Source organism: Palaemon carinicauda, chromosome 11 (genome assembly GCF_036898095.1).
Source record: "Palaemon carinicauda isolate YSFRI2023 chromosome 11, ASM3689809v2, whole genome shotgun sequence".
Taxonomy (NCBI): domain Eukaryota; kingdom Metazoa; phylum Arthropoda; class Malacostraca; order Decapoda; family Palaemonidae; genus Palaemon; species Palaemon carinicauda.
In genome coordinates, this window is record NC_090735.1 from 72,011,265 (window position 1) to 72,032,455 (window position 21,191).

The 21,191-nt window shown below is 53.7% G+C and overlaps 1 protein-coding gene across 1 annotated transcript in view; it reads right to left on the minus strand.

Moving 5' to 3' along the window:
• Nucleotides 1–21,191, minus strand: part of LOC137650067 (CBP80/20-dependent translation initiation factor-like) — a 167,294-nt gene that overhangs the window by 144,075 nt on the left and 2,028 nt on the right. The window contains exon 2 of the mRNA XM_068383122.1: nt 19,169–19,256. Within this exon, the coding sequence (XP_068239223.1) occupies nt 19,169–19,235 (67 nt within the window). The 5' untranslated portion in view covers nt 19,236–19,256. The remainder of the gene's footprint in view (nt 1–19,168; nt 19,257–21,191) is intronic.

The following is a 21,191-nucleotide window of genomic DNA, read 5'->3' on the forward strand; positions in this document are numbered from 1 at the left end:
GTCACCCAAAGACTCTTGCAAACGTCCTTGTGGAGGGTCCATTCTGTGGGGATCACCTGACCTCTCCGACTGAGACAGTCTGCCAAGACGTTCAAGTCCCCCTGGATGAATCTTGTCAACAGGGAGATGCCTCGATTTTTTGACCAGACGAGGAGGTCCCTTGCGATGACGAACAGTGTGTGGGAGTGAGTGCCTCCTTGCTTGGAGATGTACGCCAATGCTGTGGTGTTGTCCGAATTGACCTCTACCACTTTGTTTCGAAGAATGCTCTCGAAACTCATCAAGGCCAAGTGAACCGCTAACAGCTCCTTGCCGTTGATGTGCATGCTCTTCTGATCCGACGTCCAAAGACCCGAACATTCCCGACCGTCCAGAGTCGCTCCCCAACCCAAATCCGACGCGTCTGAGAACAACACGTGGTTTGGGTTCTTGACTGCCAGGGACAGACCCTCTCGCAGACTTATGTTGCTGTCCCACCAGTTCAGGCATGCTTTTACTGGCTCGGAGACCGGGATTGACACAGCTTCTAAAGTCTTGTTCTTGTTCCAGTGTGAGTCTAGATGGAACTGGAGAGGGCGAAGGTGAAGTCTCCCTAGTGAGACAAATTGCTCCAGGGATGACAGAGTCCCTAAGAGGCTCATCCAACCTCTTACTGAGCAACGGTCTTTTTTCAGCATGAGGCGGACTTTGAGCAGGGCTTGCTCTATCCGGGTGGCAGACGGAAAAGCCCGAAAAACTAGACTGCGAATCTCCATCCCCAAATAGAGAATCGTCTGGGATGGATTCAGTTGAGACTTTTCTAAGTTCACCAACAGTCCCAACTCCTTTGCCAGACCCAACGTCCAGTGAAGGTCCTGCAGACAGCGATGACGGGACGATGCTCTGAGAAGCCAGTCGTCCAAGTACAGGGAGGCTCGAATTCCCGATAAATGAAGGAATTTTGCCACATTCCTCATGAGCCTCGTAAACACGAGAGGAGCAGGGCTGAGGCCGAAGCACAGTGCTCGAAACTGGTACACCACATTCCTGTAAACAAACCTCAGGTACAGTTGAGAATCTGGGTGAATAGGAATGTGGAAGTACGCATCCTGCAGGTCGAGAGAGACCATCCAGTCTCCCTCTCTGACCGCTGCTAGGACGGACTTCGTGGTCTCCATCGTAAATTTTGTTTTTATAACAAAAACGTTGAGCGCACTGACGTCCAGCACTGGCCTCCAACCTCCCGTATGCTTTGGGACTAGGAAGAGACGGTTGTAAAATCCCGGTGATTGAAGGTCCGAGACTTTCACCACCACTCCCTTCTCTAGCAACAGAGACACCTGCTGATGTAGAGCTTGTCTTCTTGACTCCTCTCGATACCTGGGAGAGAGGTCTAGAGGAACTGTTACCAGAGGAGGTCTGCGTACAAAAGGTATTTTGTACCCCTACTTGAGCAACAACACCGACTCTTGGTCTGCACCCCTCTTCTCCCAGGCCTGCCAGAAGCTGTTCAGTCTGGCCCCTACCGCTGTCTGAGGACGTGGGCAGTCAGACTCTGCCACGGGAGGACTTGGATCCTCTCCTCTTGCCTCTTTTTCCCTCGGCACGACCGCCTCCCCTGCTGGGGGCTCTGCCACGAAAGGGCGGGATAAACCTAGTCGCTGGGGTATCGATCCTGGGCCTCACAACATAAGACGAAGAAGGAGCTCCCTTGCGAGCAGAAGTAGCCATCAGGTCATGTGTATCCTTCTGTACAAGCGAAGCCGCAATGTCCTTGATCAGCTGTTGAGGAAACAAGGCAGCTGATAAGGGGGCAAAGAGAAGCTCCGACCTTTGACAGGGAGTAACTCCTGCTGAAAGGAAAGAGCAAAGGGTTTCTCTCTTCTTCAGGACTCCAGACGTAAAGGTGGCGGCGAGCTCATTGGAGCCATCGCGGATGGCTTTGTCCATACAAGACATAATAAGCACGAAAACATCCTGGTCGGCAGACGAGATCTTCCTGCTTAATGCTCCTAAAGACCAATCTAAAAAGTTAAAAACTTCGAAGGCCCTGTAAACCCTTTTAAGGAAATGGTCAAGGTCCGAGGAGGACCAACAAACTTTAGAGCGTCTCATGGCCAGGCGACGGGGAGAGTCTACGAGGCTTTGAGAAGTCACCATGGGCAGCGGCAGGGACTCCCAAGCCGAGAACTTCTCCCGTGTCATACCAGACGCTCGCTCTAGAAGCTAGTTTAAAAGGAGGGAAGGCAAAGGCCGTCTTCCCCAAACTCCTCCTGGTAACCAACCAGTCGCCTAGCAAACGTAAAGCCCTCTTAGAAGAGTGAGAGAGCACTAGCTTAGTAAAAGAAGGCTTCGCAGCAGCTATGCCTAGCGCAAACTCTGACGGAGGCGAACGAGGAGCAGAGGTAACAAAATGGTCTGGGAAAAGATCCTTAAAAATCATCATGATTTTCTTAAAGTCCATAGAAGGTTGCGCAGCCTTAAGCTCTTCAACGTCTCATAAAACATCCAAAGGATTATCAGTAGGCGGAGGATCAGCAACATCCTCATCTGAAGGAACCTTGTCCGACAATTGATGAGTCTCAAGCAAGGGAGAGACCTGCCGCTGTGGCAATGCTTGACAAGCAAAGTCCACACGCAAAGGAGCAGCAGTAGCAGTCAAGGAAGCTACGTCATGTAACTGCTGAAAGGACTGACCAGCAACAACAACAGGAGCGGAAGGACGCTCGACGTCAAGTCGAGACTGCCTTGACTGCCTAGATTGAGCAGTCAAAACAACCCTTGACTGCGGTGCTTGACGCTCAACGTCAAAACAAGGCAACTGAGCTGGTTGGCGAACGTCCTGAACGTCAACACGAGACTGCGGAAGCGGCTGAACGTCAACACGAGACTGCGGCAGCGGCTGAAAGTCAACACGGGACTGCAGCAAGTGAGGCTCCAAGTCACGTGACTGACGTGACAAACTACCGACATCACGCTTCATAAGTAAAGGCTCGTTTGGGCGGCTGACGGCCAGGGTCTCGATCAGCGTAACGGCGAGGATCATCGTGAACCTGCTCAACGGTATACTCCTCCATAAGGGAGGCAAGCTTATTCTGCATATCCTGCACAACAACCCATTTAGGATCAACGGGAGTCGGTACGGGCCGAGACGATGGTAACGTCTGTGACGGCAAAACATTGCCTTTACTGAGACTCTCGGAGCCCGTGTTACGCTTTCGTTTAATCGGCGAACAGTCTTCCGACGACTGCAAAGGGTCAGAGCTGTCCCAATGGCTACAGCCAGGACGCTGGACCTGTCCTGAAGGGACTGACTTCCGCTTTAAGGGTCTAGAAACTTTGCTCCAAGGTTTCTTTTGCGAGAAGCCTTCGGATGACGAGGAGAAAACAGCCTCGCTCGTCTTATGGTAGGGGCGATCTTGACGAGACACGCCCGATACCATAGAGGGAACGTCTGTTCGTTGGTTAAAGCCTCTCGTCCCCTTAAGTCCTACGACATTACTTCTCCCTGGTGCAGGGGAGCCTGAAAGAGGTCTCGGACTAGGAGAACGACAAGCACGAACAGACGAACCCTCGGTCGCAACACTAAAAACACTTTGCGCACTAATCACTTTATCCCCACGATTTTCTGATTTGGCACTCTGACACTTTAACACATTCACATCCGCCATGAGTTGATTACGGTCCGATGCTAAGGACTCAACTCTCTCGCCCAAAGCTTGAATGGCAAGCAACATATCCCGCATGGATGGTTCATGAGTGCTAGTAGAGGGTTCAGGAACAACTACTACAGGGGAAGGATTAGGTTCAGGGGCATGGAAGGAGGAAAAATCCAACGACCTAGAGGAGCTTCTCCTCACCCTATCTCTCTCAAGCTTACGAGAATACTTATCAAACTCTAGCCAGTCGAATTCCGAAAGGACCACGCACTCATCACACCGATCTCCTAATTGGCAGGTTTTACCCCGGCAATTAGAACACACGGTATGTGGGTCGAGAGAGGCCTTGGGAAGACGTTTGTTACAATCCCTAGCATTACATTTACGAAATTTAGGTCCAGGGATAGGAGAAGGGTCAGCCATTTTGAAAAGACCAAGAAAATCCAAAACAAATCCAAAGTCATCAACAATAAACGCTATCCAAAAAAGGGTTCAAGAGTTTTAATTGAAGAGAAAAACACCTGTCACTGCGAAAGCTCACAACCAAAAAGAAGTACTTCACCAAGAATGACGAAAACTCCAGGTCAACAGCGAGCGGAATCAACTTGTCGACAAGACCGACAGAGAAGAACTGGAGCTGTTTACATGTATATGCGGTATCTGACCGATAGTCGGCGCTGGTGGGCACACCCGCAACCTTCATGGCGATCGCTCGCGAGTTTTTGTGTTTCTGTCGAGCCGTCCGAGACGTCAGCTATTATATATTCACCGGCTAAGTTTAATATTTAAAAATAAGGTTTGTTAGTTTGGGAACAACTCAAATAGCTGGTTGTGCTGTAAGCAGATATACTGTATACAGATAAAACAAAAGATTTCCCCGTTGAATGAAGACAGTAAATATCACAAATTCTAAGTAATTTGTATTTTTCCTAACAGTACTTACCTCGAACTACTTTCTTAGGAGTATCTGGGATTCTCCTCCCAACCGACCAGATTTTTTAGTAGTTTCCCCTTATATCCGTTTTCTCTAGTGGGGTCCCTCCGTGGCGGATGGATACTCGCCCTGAGGCGACCAGGATCAGAGTGCGAGAGCATGGACCTAGGTCTCGGTCGTCAGTAAGCTTTGATAACTATACATTCGAACTCCTGTAAGGCACTCGGGGGAAGGCTGGGCGGGCCATAACCCGAAAGTAGTTCGAGGTAAGTACTGTTAGGAAAAATACAAATTACTTGAAATATGACAAATTCGAAGATAATTTGTATTTTTCCTAACCATACAAACCTTAGCTATTTACAAAGGGTTTTACTTTTAGCGCAGCTGAAATGACGAGCCAATAGTTTTTAACGAGGGTTAATTACCCCAGCGCTAGTTAGCGGGGGGTGGGGAAGGGTAGCTTGCTACCCCTCCCCCCCTCCACACACCGGTGACTTGCTTCACTTCACTTAGAGGTAGGACTTGACTTGGGGGTCAGGGATGGCGGGCACATATGTGTAAATAGCTAAGGTTTGTATGGTTAGGAAAAATACAAATTATCTTCGAATTTGTCATTTGTTCCGTAACCGAAATACAAACCACGCTATTTACAAAGGGTGACTTACCCCTTAGGAAGGGTGGAAAGTCCCCAGCCTTACTGACTTCGGCTTGCCTGGGGGCTCGATCCCTTAGTGAGCAGCACTAGAGAGAGGGAGCCCCTGTACCTCACAGGTTCCTAGCATCGCTAGGAACGAGTGGCCTACATAAGTAGTGTGAGGAGGAGAGTGTGACTCGTCCTATGAAGTTGACCTTGAGACCTTCAGATAGGAATTCTAGGATAGGACGTTCCCCATACCACCTCGTCAGGGTATGGGAGACGCAACAGTATTAAGCTTAATACTAGGAGCACAAAGAAGCATGGGTTACCTGCAGAGGTCGAGGTCAGCTATGCGAGGACCAGGATGCTGCTTCCCCAAGAGAGGGGAGAATGAAGAAAGAAGTAAGGGTCAGACATACTCTTTCATTCACACAGACTAAGACCGGGTAACAACGCCCTCAACCTACTGCTACTTGTCCAAAAAGGAGCCTGAGGTTAGACCAGCTGTTGTGCAGCCACCACAGGGCCGATAGAGAACGTATCGAGGCTCCTGTGGGTCACGTCTTCCAGGTAGTGGGCTGTGAAGGTCATTTGACGCTTCCAGACCCCCGCTTGAAGTACCTGCGTCACAGAGAAGTTTCTCTTGAAGGCCAGGGATGTAGCAATACCCCTGACATCGTGGGCCCGAGGGCGACGTGACGGAGGAGGGTCAGGATTCAGGGCATGGTGGATAACCCTTCGAATCCAAGCAGAGATGGTGTTCCTGGTGACCCTCCTCTTTGTCCTGCCTGTGCTCACAAACAAAGCTCGCACATGAGGACGGACTGCAGCCGTTCTCTTCAAGTAGTACCTCAGACACCTCACTGGGCATAGTAGCAGCTGGTCTGGGTCGTTTGTTACAGAACGGAGACTCGCGATCCTGAAAGAGTCGAACCGAGGATCCGGCACTCCAGGATTCTGAGTCTTGGCCACAAACTCAGGGACGAACCTGAACGTTACCTCCCCCCATCCCCTTGAATGGGCGATGTCGTACGAGAGACCATGAAGTTCACTAACTCGCTTGGCCGAGGCCAAGGCGAGTAGGAAAGCCGTCTTCCAAGACAGGTGGCGATCGGAGGCCTGGCGTAATGGCTCGAAGGGAGGTCTCTTGAGAGACCTGAGAACTCGAACCACGTTCCAAGGAGGGGGTCTCACTTCCGACTGGGGGCAGGTAAGCTCATAGCTACGTATGAGTAAAGAGAGTTCTAGCGATGAAGAAATATCCACGCCCTTCAATCTGAAGGCCAAGCTTAAGGCTGAGCAATAGCCTTTCACTGCCGAGACAGAAAGGCGCATTTTTTCTCGCAGATACACAAGGAAGTCCGCTATTGCTGGAATAGTGGCATCGAGTGGAGAGATACCCCTTCCACGACACCAACCACAAAAGACTCTCCACTTCGCTTGGTAGACTCCCTCAGAGGACCTTCGCAGGTGCCGAGACATTCTCTCCGCAACCTGTTGCAAAAAGCCTCTCTCCGCGAGGAGACGCTGGATAGTCTCCAGGCGTGAAGCCGAAGCGAGGCTACGGCCCTGTGAGGGACACCGGAGTGGGGTTGTCTGAGAAGCTCGTGTCGTGGAGGAAGCTCCCTTGGGAGTTCCGTCAGGAGTTGCAGAAGGTCCGGAAACCATTCCACGTGATGCCATAGCGGAGCTACTAGAGTCATGGAACAGTTGACCGATAGTCTGGTCCTGTTGAGCACCCTTCTCATCAGACAGAATGGTGGGAAGGCGTACACGTCGATGTTGTCCCACCGTTGCTGGAAAGCATCTTGCCAGAGTGCCTTGGGGTCCGGGACTGGTGAGCAGTACAGGGGCAGCTTGAAGTTCAAGGCTGTCGCGAACAAGTCCACCGTCGGGGAACCCCACAAAGTCAGGACTTTGTTGGCTATCTGAGGATCCAAAGACCACTCGGTACTCACTATCTGCGAAGCCCTGCTCAGACTGTCGGCGAGCACATTCCTCTTGCCAGGAATGAAGCGAGCTGATAGTGTTATCGAGTGGGTTTCGGTCCACCTCAGAGTCTCTACTGCAAGATGGGATAGCTGTTGCGAAAAAGTGCCTCCCTGCTTGTTGATATAAGCCACTACCGTGGTGTTGTCGCTCATCACCACCACGGAGTGACCCGCCAGGAACCGTTGAAGGGCCAGAAAGACGGCCTTCAATTCTAGCAGGTTGATGTGTAGGCACTTTTCTGATTCTGACCAAAGGCCTGAGGCCCTCTGGTTCAGAACGTGCGCCCCCCACCCTTCTTTTGACGCGTCCGAAAACAGAGTCAATTCCGGGGGGAGGACGAGAAGACTCACTCCCTTTCGCAGGTTCTCGTCGGCCAGCCACCACCGCAAGTCCGTCTGTTCCAGAGACCCCATTGGGATCAGAGTGTCCGGGGAATCGGATCCTTGATTCCACCGGGACTTGAGCCGCCATTGAAGGGATCTCATCCTGAGGCGGCTGTTTGGAACCAGACGGGCCAGGGAGGATAGGTGGCCCAAGAGACGCAACCACGATTGGGCGGGGAGTTCTTTTCGCCTGAGGAAAGGTTCCGCCACCCTCCTCAGCCTTGCTATCCGGTCGTCTGATGGAAAGGCTTTGTGGAGATTGGTGTCTATTAGCATGCCTAGATAAACCAGTCGTTGGGACGGCTGCAGAGAGGACTTCTCGAGGTTTACCACGATCCCCAGATCCTGGCAAAGATCTAGAAGCCTGTCTCGGTGTCGAAGAAGGGTCGACTCCGAGTCTGCTAGGATCAGCCAATCGTCTAGGTAACGAAGGAGACGAATGCCGTTCCTGTGCGCCCAAGTCAAAATCAGGGTGAACACTCTGGTGAACACCTGAGGAGCTGTGGAGAGACCGAAACACAGCACCTTGAACTGGTAGATCTTGTTGTCTAGGCAGAATCTCAGGTACTTCCTGGAAGACGGATGGATTGGGATCTGGAAGTACGCATCCTTTAGATCCAGTGTACACATGAAGTCTTGTGGTCTCACCGCAAGTCTGACCATGTCTGCTGTCTCCATGCTGAACCGGGTTTGTTTGACAAACCTGTTCAGAGCCGAGAGATCGATGACGGGTCTCCAGCCTCCAGTAGCCTTCTTTACAAGAAAGAGTCGACTGAAGAAGCCTGGAGAGCCGTCCACGACCTCCTGGAGAGCACCCTTCTCGAACATGGTCTCGACTTCGGCCTGAAGGGCCAGCCCCTTTGCCGATCCCATGGCATAGGAGCTCAACGACACTGGATTCGCTGTCAGGGGAGGTTGAGATGACGTGAACGGGACGCGATAACCTTGGCCGATCACTGAGACCGTCCAAGCATTGGCCCCGAGATGTTGCCACCTGCGGACGCAACGCTGAAGGCATCCCCCCACAGGTGGACACGCAGGGGGACTGCCTACCCTAGGGCTTGCGGCCGCGGCCGCCACCCCTAGAAGTCTTGCCTTCCCTGGAGGACTTACCGCCCCTCTTGACCTTGGCTGGAAAGGGCTGGGGCTTAGACACCACTTTCTTAGCTGCCGGTGCCTGTTTGGGAGCCTTACGAGGCTGTTGCTGCTGTTGTGGCGGGGCTGGAGGCTTATAGGGCCGAGTTGTAAGGGCCCAGTGGAGGAGGGAGTCCGTGCTGGATTTCCTCCACCTCTCAGCCGTTCGCTCCAAGTCTTGAGGCTCAAACAGGCTCTCCCCCAGGAGGGAGGCATGTCGGAGCCTACACACATCTACGGCGGGGACCTTCGGATGGAATCTCTCGGACACAGCATCGCGACGCTTCAACACCGAGTTGGCCCACAGGGTGGTAACCTGGTGCGCCAAAAACTCGATGGAGCGGGTGCCCGAGAGCAAGAAGGTCTCTAGGGCCTTCCTATTGGTCTCCTTGGACAAGTCCTCCGATCGCAATAGGATGCCCAGAGATCCTAACCAGAAGTCCAGCCACGAAGTGGCCTGCATGGCACACTTAGCGACCTTCTCGTGGTTAAGGATCTCTGCCGCCGAGAACGACACCTGCCGGGCAGAGAGTTTCTCCAAGGGAACTCCCTTCGCCAGCTCCTCCACAGAGTGATGGAGAGGAAGAGCGAGGTTGTGCTCACCCAGGATCTCGAAATACCTCCTCTGCTGAAGGCGAGGAGGAGGGATGAGTTTGTTCCCGGCAGTGGAACGACTGGAGGAGGCAAGAAGTGCGAGCTGAGCATTGGCCCTAGCTCTGGCACTCTTCAGCCCCCGAGACCAGGGCAGAGCTGCACTGGTCTTAGGGGCCTTCCGAACGTCAAACACTTCATCCAGAATCGTGTCTTTGCCTTCACGGGGGGGATGACTGGATCCGTAAGACTGTTAAGTTGCCTTATCAGGCTTAGGACCTGCCAGAAGGCATGTTCGGACTCTTGCTGTTCTCCTCCCTGCGGGCTGGCAGCTAAGTCTCCTGCCCCAGGAATCTCTTCCTGGGGTGATACGTGGACATTCCCCTGGGTAGTCGTGGGTTCCTGTCGAATCCTTGCAGAGGATTTAGGGATGGTCTTGGAATCCTTGGGTTCCCTCCTAGAAGGGATACAGGATCCCAACAACGAGGTTCGAGGGGCCCCTTCCTCACGAGACGATTCTCCTGCCTGAAGCGAAGTCTCCCCCTTGTTGCCGAGGGGAAGACTACCGCCCCACTGGACTCACCTGAGGACGGAAAGGCCTCGTCCACGGGAGAAGGAGAGAGTACTCGTGCAGGAGAGGGGACCCTCGAGACCGACCTCTTGGGAACCAACTTCGCCCTGGGGGAAGTCACCACGAAGTCCACTCCTCTCTTTCTCTTCAGCGTAGGAGAGACAGCCGCTGGTTTGTTACCCTGGCCGGCGAGTGCTGGTTTCATAACCCTCACTAACGCCCGTGACAGCGGACCAAACCAAGTCTGCTGCTCAAAAGACACAGAGTCCGAAATACTCGCTAAGGTGAAAGGGATCGGGCGATCCTTTGGAGTGGACACGACGGTACCTGCCTGAAAAGAAGGTGGGGAAGAATGCTGTAATGACCTATTCTCGTCCTGCAATACCAACCTGTACTTGGATGGAGGTGATCCCGAGTGCCGTCTAGGAGCACGCGTCCCTGCTGCTACCACCGGCTGTGAAATTCGCCGCGAACTATGGTCGCGCGAGGGTGAACGGTCGTGCAAAGGCGAATGGTTGCGCTGGTGATCGCGCGGGCGCACAGGCGAGCGGTCGCGCGGGCGCGCAGGCGAGCGGTCGCGCGGGCGCGCAGGCGAGCGGTCGCGCGGGCGCGCAGGCGAGCGGTCGCGCGGGCGCGCAGGCGAGCGGTCGCGCGGGCGAGCGATCACGCGGGCGCGCAGGCGAGTGGGCGTGAGGGTGGGCAGGTAAATGAACACGTGTCCGAGGCGACGAACGCAAGCGATGGCGCGACGGCGAGGGATCGTGCTGCCGCGTAGGTGAAGAAGATCGCTGGCGATAATGACCGCGTGATGGTAAGCGATGGCGAGCAGCATGTGTAGGTGAATGATCGCGTGATAGGGTGCGATGGTGATCAGCATCCGCAAGAGGGCGGTCGTTCAGGGTTGTGCGATGAGGAGCAGCATGCGTAAGCGGGCGATCGTGCAGGGTTGTGCGATGGCGAGCAGCATGCGCAGGTGAATGATCGCGTGAAAGGGTGCGATGGTGATCAGCATCCGCAGGAGGGCGATCGTTCAGGGTTGTGCGATGAGGAGCAGCATGCGTAAGTGGGCGATCGTGCAGGGTTGTGCGATGGCGAGCAGCATGCGCAGGTGAATGATCGCGTGAAAGGGTGCAATGGTGATCAGCATCCGCAGGAAGGCGATCGTTCAGGGTTGTGCGATGAGGAGCAGCATGCGTAAGCGGGCGATCGTGCAGGGTTGTGCGATGGCGAGCAGCATGCACAGGTGAATGATCGCGTGAAAGGGTGCGATGGTGATCAGCATCCGCAGGAGGGCGATCGTTCAGGGTAGTGCGATGAGGAGCAGCATGCGTAAGCGGGCGATCATGCAGGGTCGTGCGATGGCGGGCAGCATGTGTAGGTGATCGCTGGCGAACTGGTGATCGCTGGCGAGCTGGTGATCGCTGGCAAGCTGGTGATCGCTGGCGAGCAGAAGGTTGACGCGTGTCCTGTGAGAGGACAGGTGGTGCGGCGCGTTCACGAGCAGGAACGGGAAGATCGCTGGCGCGTTGGCGAACATGTGTTTCTGACACACGCGCAGCACGATGTTGCGTAGCCACAGGACCAGGTGGATGGTGAGCAGGGAGTTCAGCAGGAACTAAAGGGTGGTCAGAGACCGCAGGGCGATGGTCCTCAAATGAGCGCTGACGCTCGGAAGAGAGCTGATGAGCAGGAGAGCGCTGGCGAGGGGGGCGAACATCAGGAGAGAGCCGACGAGCAGGTGAGCGTCGGCGAGCAGGAGAGTCTTGGCGAGCAGGAGATCGTCGACGAGCAGGAGAGCGCTTGTGCGCTGGCCCTGCTCGCGTAAGGGAAGAATCCCTTAGCCCCGAAGAGACCGTTGCCCGTCGGGTGACGAGTTCTCCAGAAGGCGAAGATCCGGCAGGAGATGGTGAGCGGTCTGCAGAGAGGTTCAAGGAGGGCGGAGCAGTCGGTTGAGGCTGACGAGGAGAGTCCCCCCCGGAGGACGAAGACCCAAAAAGGCGCCTCTTAGTCCCCCTGTAAGGGGAAGGGAGGCCCTTGTGGCGTAGAGGGCGGTGAGCCTTACGGCGGAGGCGGCCTCGGGGGAGATCGTCGGGACCATCGGTCCTCCGAAGGGGAGTCTCCTTCAAAACATTTCCCTCAAAAGGAAGCTGGGCAGCAGTCGAGACCGAAGGACTCACTTCCCCCTTCGAAGGATGCACGGAAGGAGGAGGAGAGCCTAGAGCACCATCACCAGCAACAGCACCTGCGTCGGAAGGCCCAGCCACGTCGGAGGCCTCTGTCACCACGACGTCGACAATAGACAGAGGGTCTACCTCCGCTACCACCGGCGACTGTTTAACAGCGGCCCCCAACGAGACAAGGTCAATAAGAGCGACCCTGGAGGGCAAGCCCTTAAGCCCCAGGGACGACCAAATCTGTAAAAGATCATCACTGGATAAGGCATTATTATCAATAACCTCCCCCGGAGGAGGAGGGGGAACCGCCTCGCTATGGGAGGCGACGCCCTCTCCCCCCACCGAAGGTAGGGAAACAGAACAAGGGCCTGCGCTCCCACTCGGACGACTCTCCTTAGGAGGCGGACGAGGGGGAGCTTCGGAGGAGGTTTGGGCGGCGGAAGAAGAGTCCCGAGAACCTTCCTCCTTCAAGGCTAACCCCGGAGGAGAACGGTCTCTCTTGGACTTCTTCTTACGCCGACGGCCAAACCTCTCCCACTGGGAGGCAGACCACTCCCTGCACTCACGGCACATGTTATCCTGGTCGCACTGTCAGCCCCGACATTGAGGGCAGAGGGTGTGAGGATCCGTAATCACGTCCGACATGAAAGTCCCACAAGGACGGCCGGCAACTCCAGGGCATGTCCGCATATTAAATAAAAGAAAATAACTGAAGGTCAACTTCCAACCAATCACACAAGCTGAAAAGAAAAAGAAGAAAATTAAAGGCTGTCACGAAGGCGATGAACAGACACGTCTGATCACCGCCGAGCCAAAAGTGAAGTGAAGCAAGTCACCGGTGTGTGGAGGGGGGAGGGGTAGCAAGCTACCCTTCCCCATCCCCCCCCCGCTAACTAGCGCGGGGGTAATTAACCCTCGTTAAAAACTATTGGCTCGTCATTTCAGCTGCGCTAAAAGTAAAACCCTTTGTAAATAGCGTGGTTTGTATTTCGGTTACAGAACAATTGTGATTTATTCCAACACGGAGTACTTACCTCAAACTACTTTCTTAGGAGATTTATACCTTAGGAGGAGGGAGTGAACTTACAGGCCGAGAGATACAAAATTAAACTATCTGATTGAACCTAGCTAGGAGGCTAGGTTCTGACTAACCACAAAAAACAGGATAGGAGACTCGGGGAGAACTACGCAAAAACCTTTTCAGTGCCTCTGTAACTCACCTCTTTACCATCTTCATCCAAGCATGGGCATCTCTAACGATCAACTCTCACATGGGCGGAGGATAAGGAAAGGGAACAGGGGGAAGAAGGAAAGGGGGTAGTAGGGAGGATCTTGTGTCGCTTGGAATTACTTCCCACGGGCTTCGACCTTAAACCTATTGGAGCCCGGAAATGACCGGTCCGATGGAGAAGGAGTCCAGGGACTTGTACAGTCTTTCAGGTAATGGGCGGTAAACGTAGTCTGCCTGGCGCACGTACCTGCTTTCAGGATCTGTCCCACTGCCATGTTTTTGTTGAAGGCCAAGGAGGTGCTGAGACCCCTAATGTCATGGGGTTGAGGTTTACCTGGCAACGTGGAACCGTCGCTGTCATAAGCCCTCTTTATGACCTGCCTGAGCCAGGAGGAGATGGTGTTTCTGGACACCGCCTTCTTAACCAGGCCTGCGGAGACGAACAGACCCTTGATATGAGGACGAAGTCTGGCTGTCCTTTCTAGGTACTTTCTGACCGACCTGACCGGGCACAACAACGTCTTCGGGATTGTCTGAACGTGGGATAGCTGGGACCGAAAAGCTTTCAAACTTGGGATCCCAGGAGGCAGGATTTTGGGTCTTGGCTACAAAGTCCAGGAGAAACTTAAAACTCAGGTCTTTCCAACCCTTCGAGTGTGAGACCTCGTACGACAGCCCGTATAGCTCACTGACTCGTTTGGCGGAAGCTAAGGCTAGGAGGAAGACCATCTTAAGAGCAAGATCCTTATCTCGAGTCCTTTGAGGAGGAAGACTTGGCCCAGTACGGCTCGAACTCCCTTAATCGCCGGGATGGATATTTCTAGGTCGTCCCTCAGGTGAACAAGGAAGTCTGCTATTTCGTGAATAGATACGTCCAGCGGCCTCAGGTTCTGGGAGGTGCACCACCTTACAAACGTAGCCCATTTCGCTTGGTAGACTACGACTGATGATCTCCTAAGATAACCTGTCATCCTCGTGGCGGTCCTTGACAAGTACCCTTCCTTCCTCAACAAACGCTCGATAACCTCCACGCGTGTAGCCGGAGGGACCGAGGGTTTTCGTGGAACTTTTTGAAGTGGGGCTGATGGATAAGGTCTTCCCTGTCTAGCAGCGACCACAGGGGGAGAATTGCTAACTTCTTCAGTTCTGCAAACCATTCTCTCTCCGGCCACCAGGGCGCTACCAAAGTCATCCGCAGGTTCTTTGACTGTCTGACTCTCTTGAGAACCTGTCTGAGTGTTCCGAAGGGAGGGAAGGCGTATGCGTCGAGACCGTCCCATGGATGCTGAAAGCCGTCCTCGAATTCTGCTGTAGGATCCGGGACTGGAGAGCAGAATACTGGGAGCTGGGTGTTGATCCTTGTGGCGAACAGATCTATCACTGGGGACCCCCATTTGCCTAAGAGTGTCTGGGCTACCTCCGGGTGTAGGGACCATTCTGAGCCTACCACTTGACCCATCCTGCTGAGGCCGTCGGCTAAGACGTTCTTTTTCCCCGGAATGAAACTAGCCGTCAGCTCGATGTGTTCTTTCTCGGCCCAATCCAGGATCTCTGCCTTGAGGTCTCACAGTCCCCTTGACTTGCCCTCCTTGATTCTTCACGTACGCTACCACTGTGGCGTTGTCGCACATGAGGGCCGCCGTGTTTCCTCGGAGACGATGCACGAACTTTATGCAAGCTCTTCGGACCGCTAACAACTCGAGCATGTTTATGTGTAAGGTCTTCTCCTCTTAGGACCACTTGCGTTTTGCCGTTTCTTCCTGGAGATGAGCTCCCCACCTCTCTTTCGATGCGTCCGTGAAGAGCAACATCTCCGGAGGGGCGGTCGCGAAAGGCATTACTTTTAGAGTGTTCGTCCTGTCGGACCACCACTTCAACATCTCTTTTGTTTCCGATGACACGCCGACCACCCTGTGCGGGGTCTCCCCCGGGGACCAGAGTTCCTTTAGGTTCCACTGAACCTCTCTCAGCTTGAGTCTTCCCCGAGGAACCAACTTCTCCAGTGATACCAGGTGGCCTATCAGTCTCTGCCAATCCTTAGCTCTCCTGAGTACGTCTGTTAGGAAGGGGAGAAGGACCTGATCCAACTTCTCGAGCCTCTCTGCGCAGGGGAATGCTTTCCCCAACTTCGAGTCTAGGACCATCCCCAGGTATGTCATTCTGTTGGAGGGTATTAACTGCGACTTTTCCATGTTGATGGTGATTCCCAAGTCCCTGCAGAATCGCAACAACTACACGCCTTGTTCCTTCAAAACTGCCTCTGAGGGTGAAAGGAGCAACCAGTCGTCCAGGTAGCGGATCAGCTAGATCCTGCGCCCAGGCTGACACTGTGGCGAACACCCTTGTGAACACCTGAGAGGCCATCGACAGGCCGAAGCAAAGGGTCCTGAACTGCAGAGACTGGGAACCCCACTTCACTCTGAGGAACCTCCTGCTGGAGGGGTGGACAGGGATCTGGAAATATACATCCTTGAGGTCCAGGGACATCATGAAGTTCCCTTCTCTCAAGGCTGCCAGCACTGACTTCGGGGTGTCCATTTTGAAGTCCGTCTTGCTGATAAACTTGTTGAGGGCCGAGAGGTCGATGACCAGTCTCCACCCCTCGGTCGCCTTCTCTATCAGGAAGAGCCTGCTGTAAAACCCTGGGGATGGATCCTCCACTAGTTCTAGGGCTCCCTTGTTCAGCATGGCTGACACCTCCTCCTGTAAAGCTGCCTTCTTCAAAGGGTCCTTGGGTGCCAGCCATTCCGCTCGATGATCGGGGATCACAGAGGGCGGCTCCATCAAGAAGGGGACCCTGTATCCCTCCTTCAGGACTGCTACGGATCATGGGTCCGCCCCGTTGTCCCTCCATGCTTGCCAAAAATGTTTGAGGCCTCCCCCTACCTGAGGCTTCGGCAGGAGAGGGGGACCTCTCTTCCTACCTCCTTCTGGAGGCGCGGCTTGAACGGCCTCTCCTAGAGTCGGAGTACTTAGGCCTAGAGGAGGCCCGAGGGGTAGAACTTCCTCTACGGTGGGGCTAAGACGACTGCTGCCAGATTGACGAAGGGGAGTCTCTCCTCGACTGGGACGTAGGAGAGTGGGACCCTTCTGGTACAACCCTTCTGTGCGAAGGCCGTCTCACGGCCAAGTGTCTGGGGTCCGCCGTCTCTTTTAGCCTCCAGACTCTTTCCATAGTCTCTTCTACAACTTTCAGGGGGAAGATGGACTCGCCCCATACTGGCGAGTTCCTCAAACACTTCGCCTCTCGTTCGGGAGCTTACGGGACAGCTTGTTGATGACTGTATCCATCCTCCAAAGCACCCAATTGGCTGTCTGAGTGAGAGACTGGAATACGAGGAATTTCATAGCCTTCCCCCCTGAGCGTATAAGTTCCTGAAGTAGAGCCTGGTTCTCTGGAACCGACAGATCGTGGGACAGCTGGAAGCTCACCAACGTACAGGCCCACCAGTCAAGCCAAGAAGTCACGTTGACAATGTCTTGCGCCGTATCTTCCATCATGGAAGCCTCGGCCGGAGAGAAGCACACCTGGGCAGAGACGGTCCTATCTTCGGTGTTGCCTTGGTTGAGGGAGGCTACTGTTGCCTCTACCGCAAGGGGCCCCGAGTGCTGACCGTCGGGGATGTAGAACCGTTTCTGGGTCCTCAAACCCGGAAGTAACTTGAAGGACCCCTGGGCCCTGAGGGAGTTCACCTGCCACGCGACGTACCTGTCGACATGCTCCTTACCGAGCTTGACATCAGGAGCTAAGGGGAGGGTCGAGGATGGCTTCTGCTGGACAGGGTTATCCACCATCTTCCCCAACCCTGAGAGCCAAACTTGCTCCGTCGACAGCTTTGGTTCGTCCAGGCGATGATGCCACCTGATGAGGGCTAGAACCTCAGACACCTCATCTGACATACAGTCCCCGATGTCTATCAAGTCATCGACCACCTGGTCCTCCGCTCCGTGTCCATCTGCGAGCCCGGATGGGTCCATGTGGGAGACTACGTCTTCCTCTTCTGGGCGAATCAATGGGGCGGGTCCTTCCGCCACGGGTGGAGCTGCCGGGACGGAGGTAGCCGTCATGGATCTACCTGCGCTCAGGGAGAGCCATGGGGCATGTGTCCCATGATGTACCACCGGGTATCCAGGGCGCTTTAGCAGAGCTGCTGTGGTACCGGGTCCGTAAGAAGACCTGCCCAGCCGGCAAAGGGGCTCTCTCCGCTGGGCGGATGGAGCCAGTGACTTGGCGGGCAGAGGGACGGCAAAGACGACCCGAGTCGACGGCTTCGACCGGCGTGCGGGTCGAGCGGTCGACAAGCGTGGCAGGGGCCTAGGGGCGGCTCCAGAGGCCAAGGAGGCAGACACTGGAGCGGCAGATGCCTTGATCGACCCGCTATGCGGGAAAGCTGCCTGAGCCTACCTGTCCATGGAAGGGCGCCTGTGCTTGGTCTTCCTCTTCCATGATTTTGACTTCTTCCTGGAAGGGCCTGAACGGGAACGAGATTTCGACTTTCGGGACCTCTTCCGCTTCCTTCTCCCCTCCCAGGAGTCATCGTCTTCCGAAGAAGATGAGTCGTACGACGAGGATGAGGAAGAGGAAGAAGAGCTGGAGGAGGAGCTGGCTGAGTCCTCCAAGTCCTCCGTTGCTGATGCAGGGTCCTGGCGTTGTTCTACCGGCGTGAAGGGCTGCATGAAATCAAGCGGGAGCGATGACGAAGGCACCGGGGGAGTCCGTAGGGCCTTGCTTGACGTGAACCACCCCTCAAACTCCTCTTCCTAACGCAACGGCGATCTGAAGGGCATCCTTGGGGCCATCCAGGCAATGGAGTCGGGGTCTGACGAACCTGTTGGCTGCCTCTCTTTGTCTGCTTCTCCCCCGGGCTCTGCGGTACCTGAAACACCTTGCCACGGAGCGAGGGAAGGAGTCGTAGCAGTCTTCCCCCACACCGGGTCTTCGGTAGAGACGGGTCCTGCGGGCACCAGGGCCTCGTCTCCCGAACACACTCCCGCCCTCCCAGCAGGCCACCCGCATGCCTGCGACACAACAACATCCCCCACATCAATAAAATCAGACTCGTGGGGAACGGCAAAGGGCCGTTTCCCCGCAACGGACTTACCTTGTCCCCTACTCAGGGTAGGGGAAGGAGACGGGGAACCTCGCTCCGAAGGGGCGGCACGAGACGCCAAAGGGGAGGCGGCGCCTACCTTCTTAGGGGATCGCTTCGCTGCCTTCTTCTTCTTTGTGGCGTACAGGGCCCACTGGACTTCGGACCAGGCTACACATTCCGGACACGTGGCTGACGGGGAACAAACACTGCCCCTGCACAAGGAGCACAGCGAATGAGGGTCTACCTCAGGCTTCGAAAGCCACGCACCACAGCACTTACCAGCCTTACGCCCGGGGCAACGACGTTGGGATTCCATAATGCAACACTAGGAACACCAAGCAACACAAGACACTGGGAAAGGAGGTGGATAAAGGGGGCACAAAGGAATGGGAAACACGAAGGAACCACGTGGTAACACAAAAGATCGGACAGGATGTGAGAGCGGCGAGATGTGAACAGCGCCGCGACCAGAAGCTTACTGACGACCAAGACCTAGGTCCATGCTCTCGCACTCTGACCCTGGGCGCCTCAGGGCGAGTATCCATCCGCTATGGAGGGACCCCACTAGAGAAAACGGAGAAAGGGGAAACTACTCAAAAATCTGGTCGGTAGGGAGGAGAATCCCAGATACTCCTAAGAAAGTAGTTCGAGGTAAGTACTCCGTGTTGGAACAAATGCGGCTTTCAACAGAAAACAGCCTGTGAAATATCGACTTATGGATAATCAGCCATCCTACTAAAACCATTCTACTCCTATAAAGTAAGTAGAATTAAAAGATACTTAAACTAACTTATCTGTCCAGGTCTTCGGAGGAACTCTCCATTAGAGATGGGGCAACCCCGCCCTCTAGCTGGCATTCTGCGTTTTGAGTTTATCTCCTGTAAATAAAAAATATCAAATTCTATCTACTTTGAAAACCATAACTCATTAGTCTTAGAACCATCTTACCTAGTCTCGCTATTCTTTTTTTTGAAGTGACTTCATAATGAAAAATTTCCTTTACAGATTCTTAAGTGTTTAATTGTTCACTGTTATTGGTCTTTATCAATATAATAAAGGAATCCAAAAAAAATTGCTTTATCAATATAATAAAGGAATCCAAAGGAAATTGCTAGGGGAGTACGGTTTAGTTATGTAATATACACCAAAATAATCATCATCATCTACGCCTATTGACGCAAAGGCCCTTTTTCGCCAATTGTCTTTACCTTCAGCTTTTAATTCAATATTTTTCCATTCATCATCTCCTACTTCAAACTTCATAGTCCTCAGCCATGTAGGCCTGGGTCTTCCAACTTTTCTAGTGCCTTGTGGAACCAAGCTAAACGTTTGGTAAACTAATCCCTCATGGGAAGTGCAAAGTGCATGCCCAAACCATCTCTATTTACCCCTCATCAGGATCTCATCTACATATGGCACTCGAGTAATCTATCTTAGGGTTTCATTTCTAATCCTCCCCTGCCATCGAGCTCCCAACATCCTTCTGAGGGCTGAGGCATAATAACTTACATACCGGTCAATTAAAATATGAAGTATGTTTTCCACTCTAAGTACATTGTTTACATCTGAGAGACTGAAGGGGACTTATTGCGCATGCGTTTATTCTCTTGGTTTGAGGAGCTTTCTGTGTATTTACAATGATGTATCGTCAGATGGGTTTTTTAAACAAATTAACAGCTTACAAGTACTTCTTCATAAATTTCCCGGATCAACAACCATTTTTTTTCCCACTTCACCTTCAGTTTCGACTTGACTACCATCACGTAAAGACATCTCCAAGAGGGAAGTTGAGGGAAGTGCATCAATGTATGTCGAAATATAGTGTAATTTCATTTATGTCGGCAATTGATTTTGATGGGAATGCTCTCCTTTCAGTGTAAAGCTATTGTTACTCATGGAAAATTAAAAAATAATACTGAAATAATGTCTCAAAGGTCTGATTCTGCCTTAATTTTTATGGAAACCACCACCACATTTTCTACTGCAAAGCTTCTGTAAAGATTGCCAAAACAAAACAAAAAAAAGGAGATGGAGTCAATCATAAGGTAAGGAATTATTTGCAATTTACTTTTTCATAATGTAAGGATTTATTTGTGGTTTACTTTTAGTTTGACTTGGGAAGGGGGGTTCCGGCTAGGGGGCTGTGACCTGGGAAGGGGAGTTCCATTTAGGGGTTGTGACCTGGGAAGGGGGGTTCCGGCTAGGGGTTGTGACCTGGAAAGGGGGGGTTCTGGCTAGGGGGTTGTGACCTGGAAAGGGGGGTTCCGGCTAGGGGGCTGTGACCTGGGAAAGGGAGTTCCGGCTAGGGGTTGTGACCTGGAAAGGGGGGGGGTTTCAGCTAGGGGTTGTGACCTGGGAAGAGGGGTTCTGGATAGGAGTTGTGACCTGGGAAGGGGGGGGGTTTCAGCTAGGGGTTGTGACCTGGCAAGGGGGGTTCCGGCAAGGGGTTGTGACCTGTGAAGGGGGGTTCCAGCTAGGGGTTATGAACTGGCAAGGGGGATTGTGACTAGGAGTTGTGACCTCGGAAGGGGGGGGGTTCCAGCTAGGGGTTATGACCTGAGAAGGGGAGTTCCATCTAGGGGTTGTGACCTGGGAAGGGGGGTTCCGGCTAGGGGTTGTGACCTGGAGAGGGGGGTTCCGGCTAGGGGGCTGTGACCTGGGAAGGGGAGTTCCGGCTAGGGGTTGTGACCTGGGAGGGGGGGGGTTTCAGCTAGGGGTTGTGACCTGGGAAGAGGGGTTCCGGCTAGGGGTTGTGACCTGGGAAGGGTGGTTCCAGCTAGGGGTTATGACCTGGCAAGGGGGGGTTACGGCTA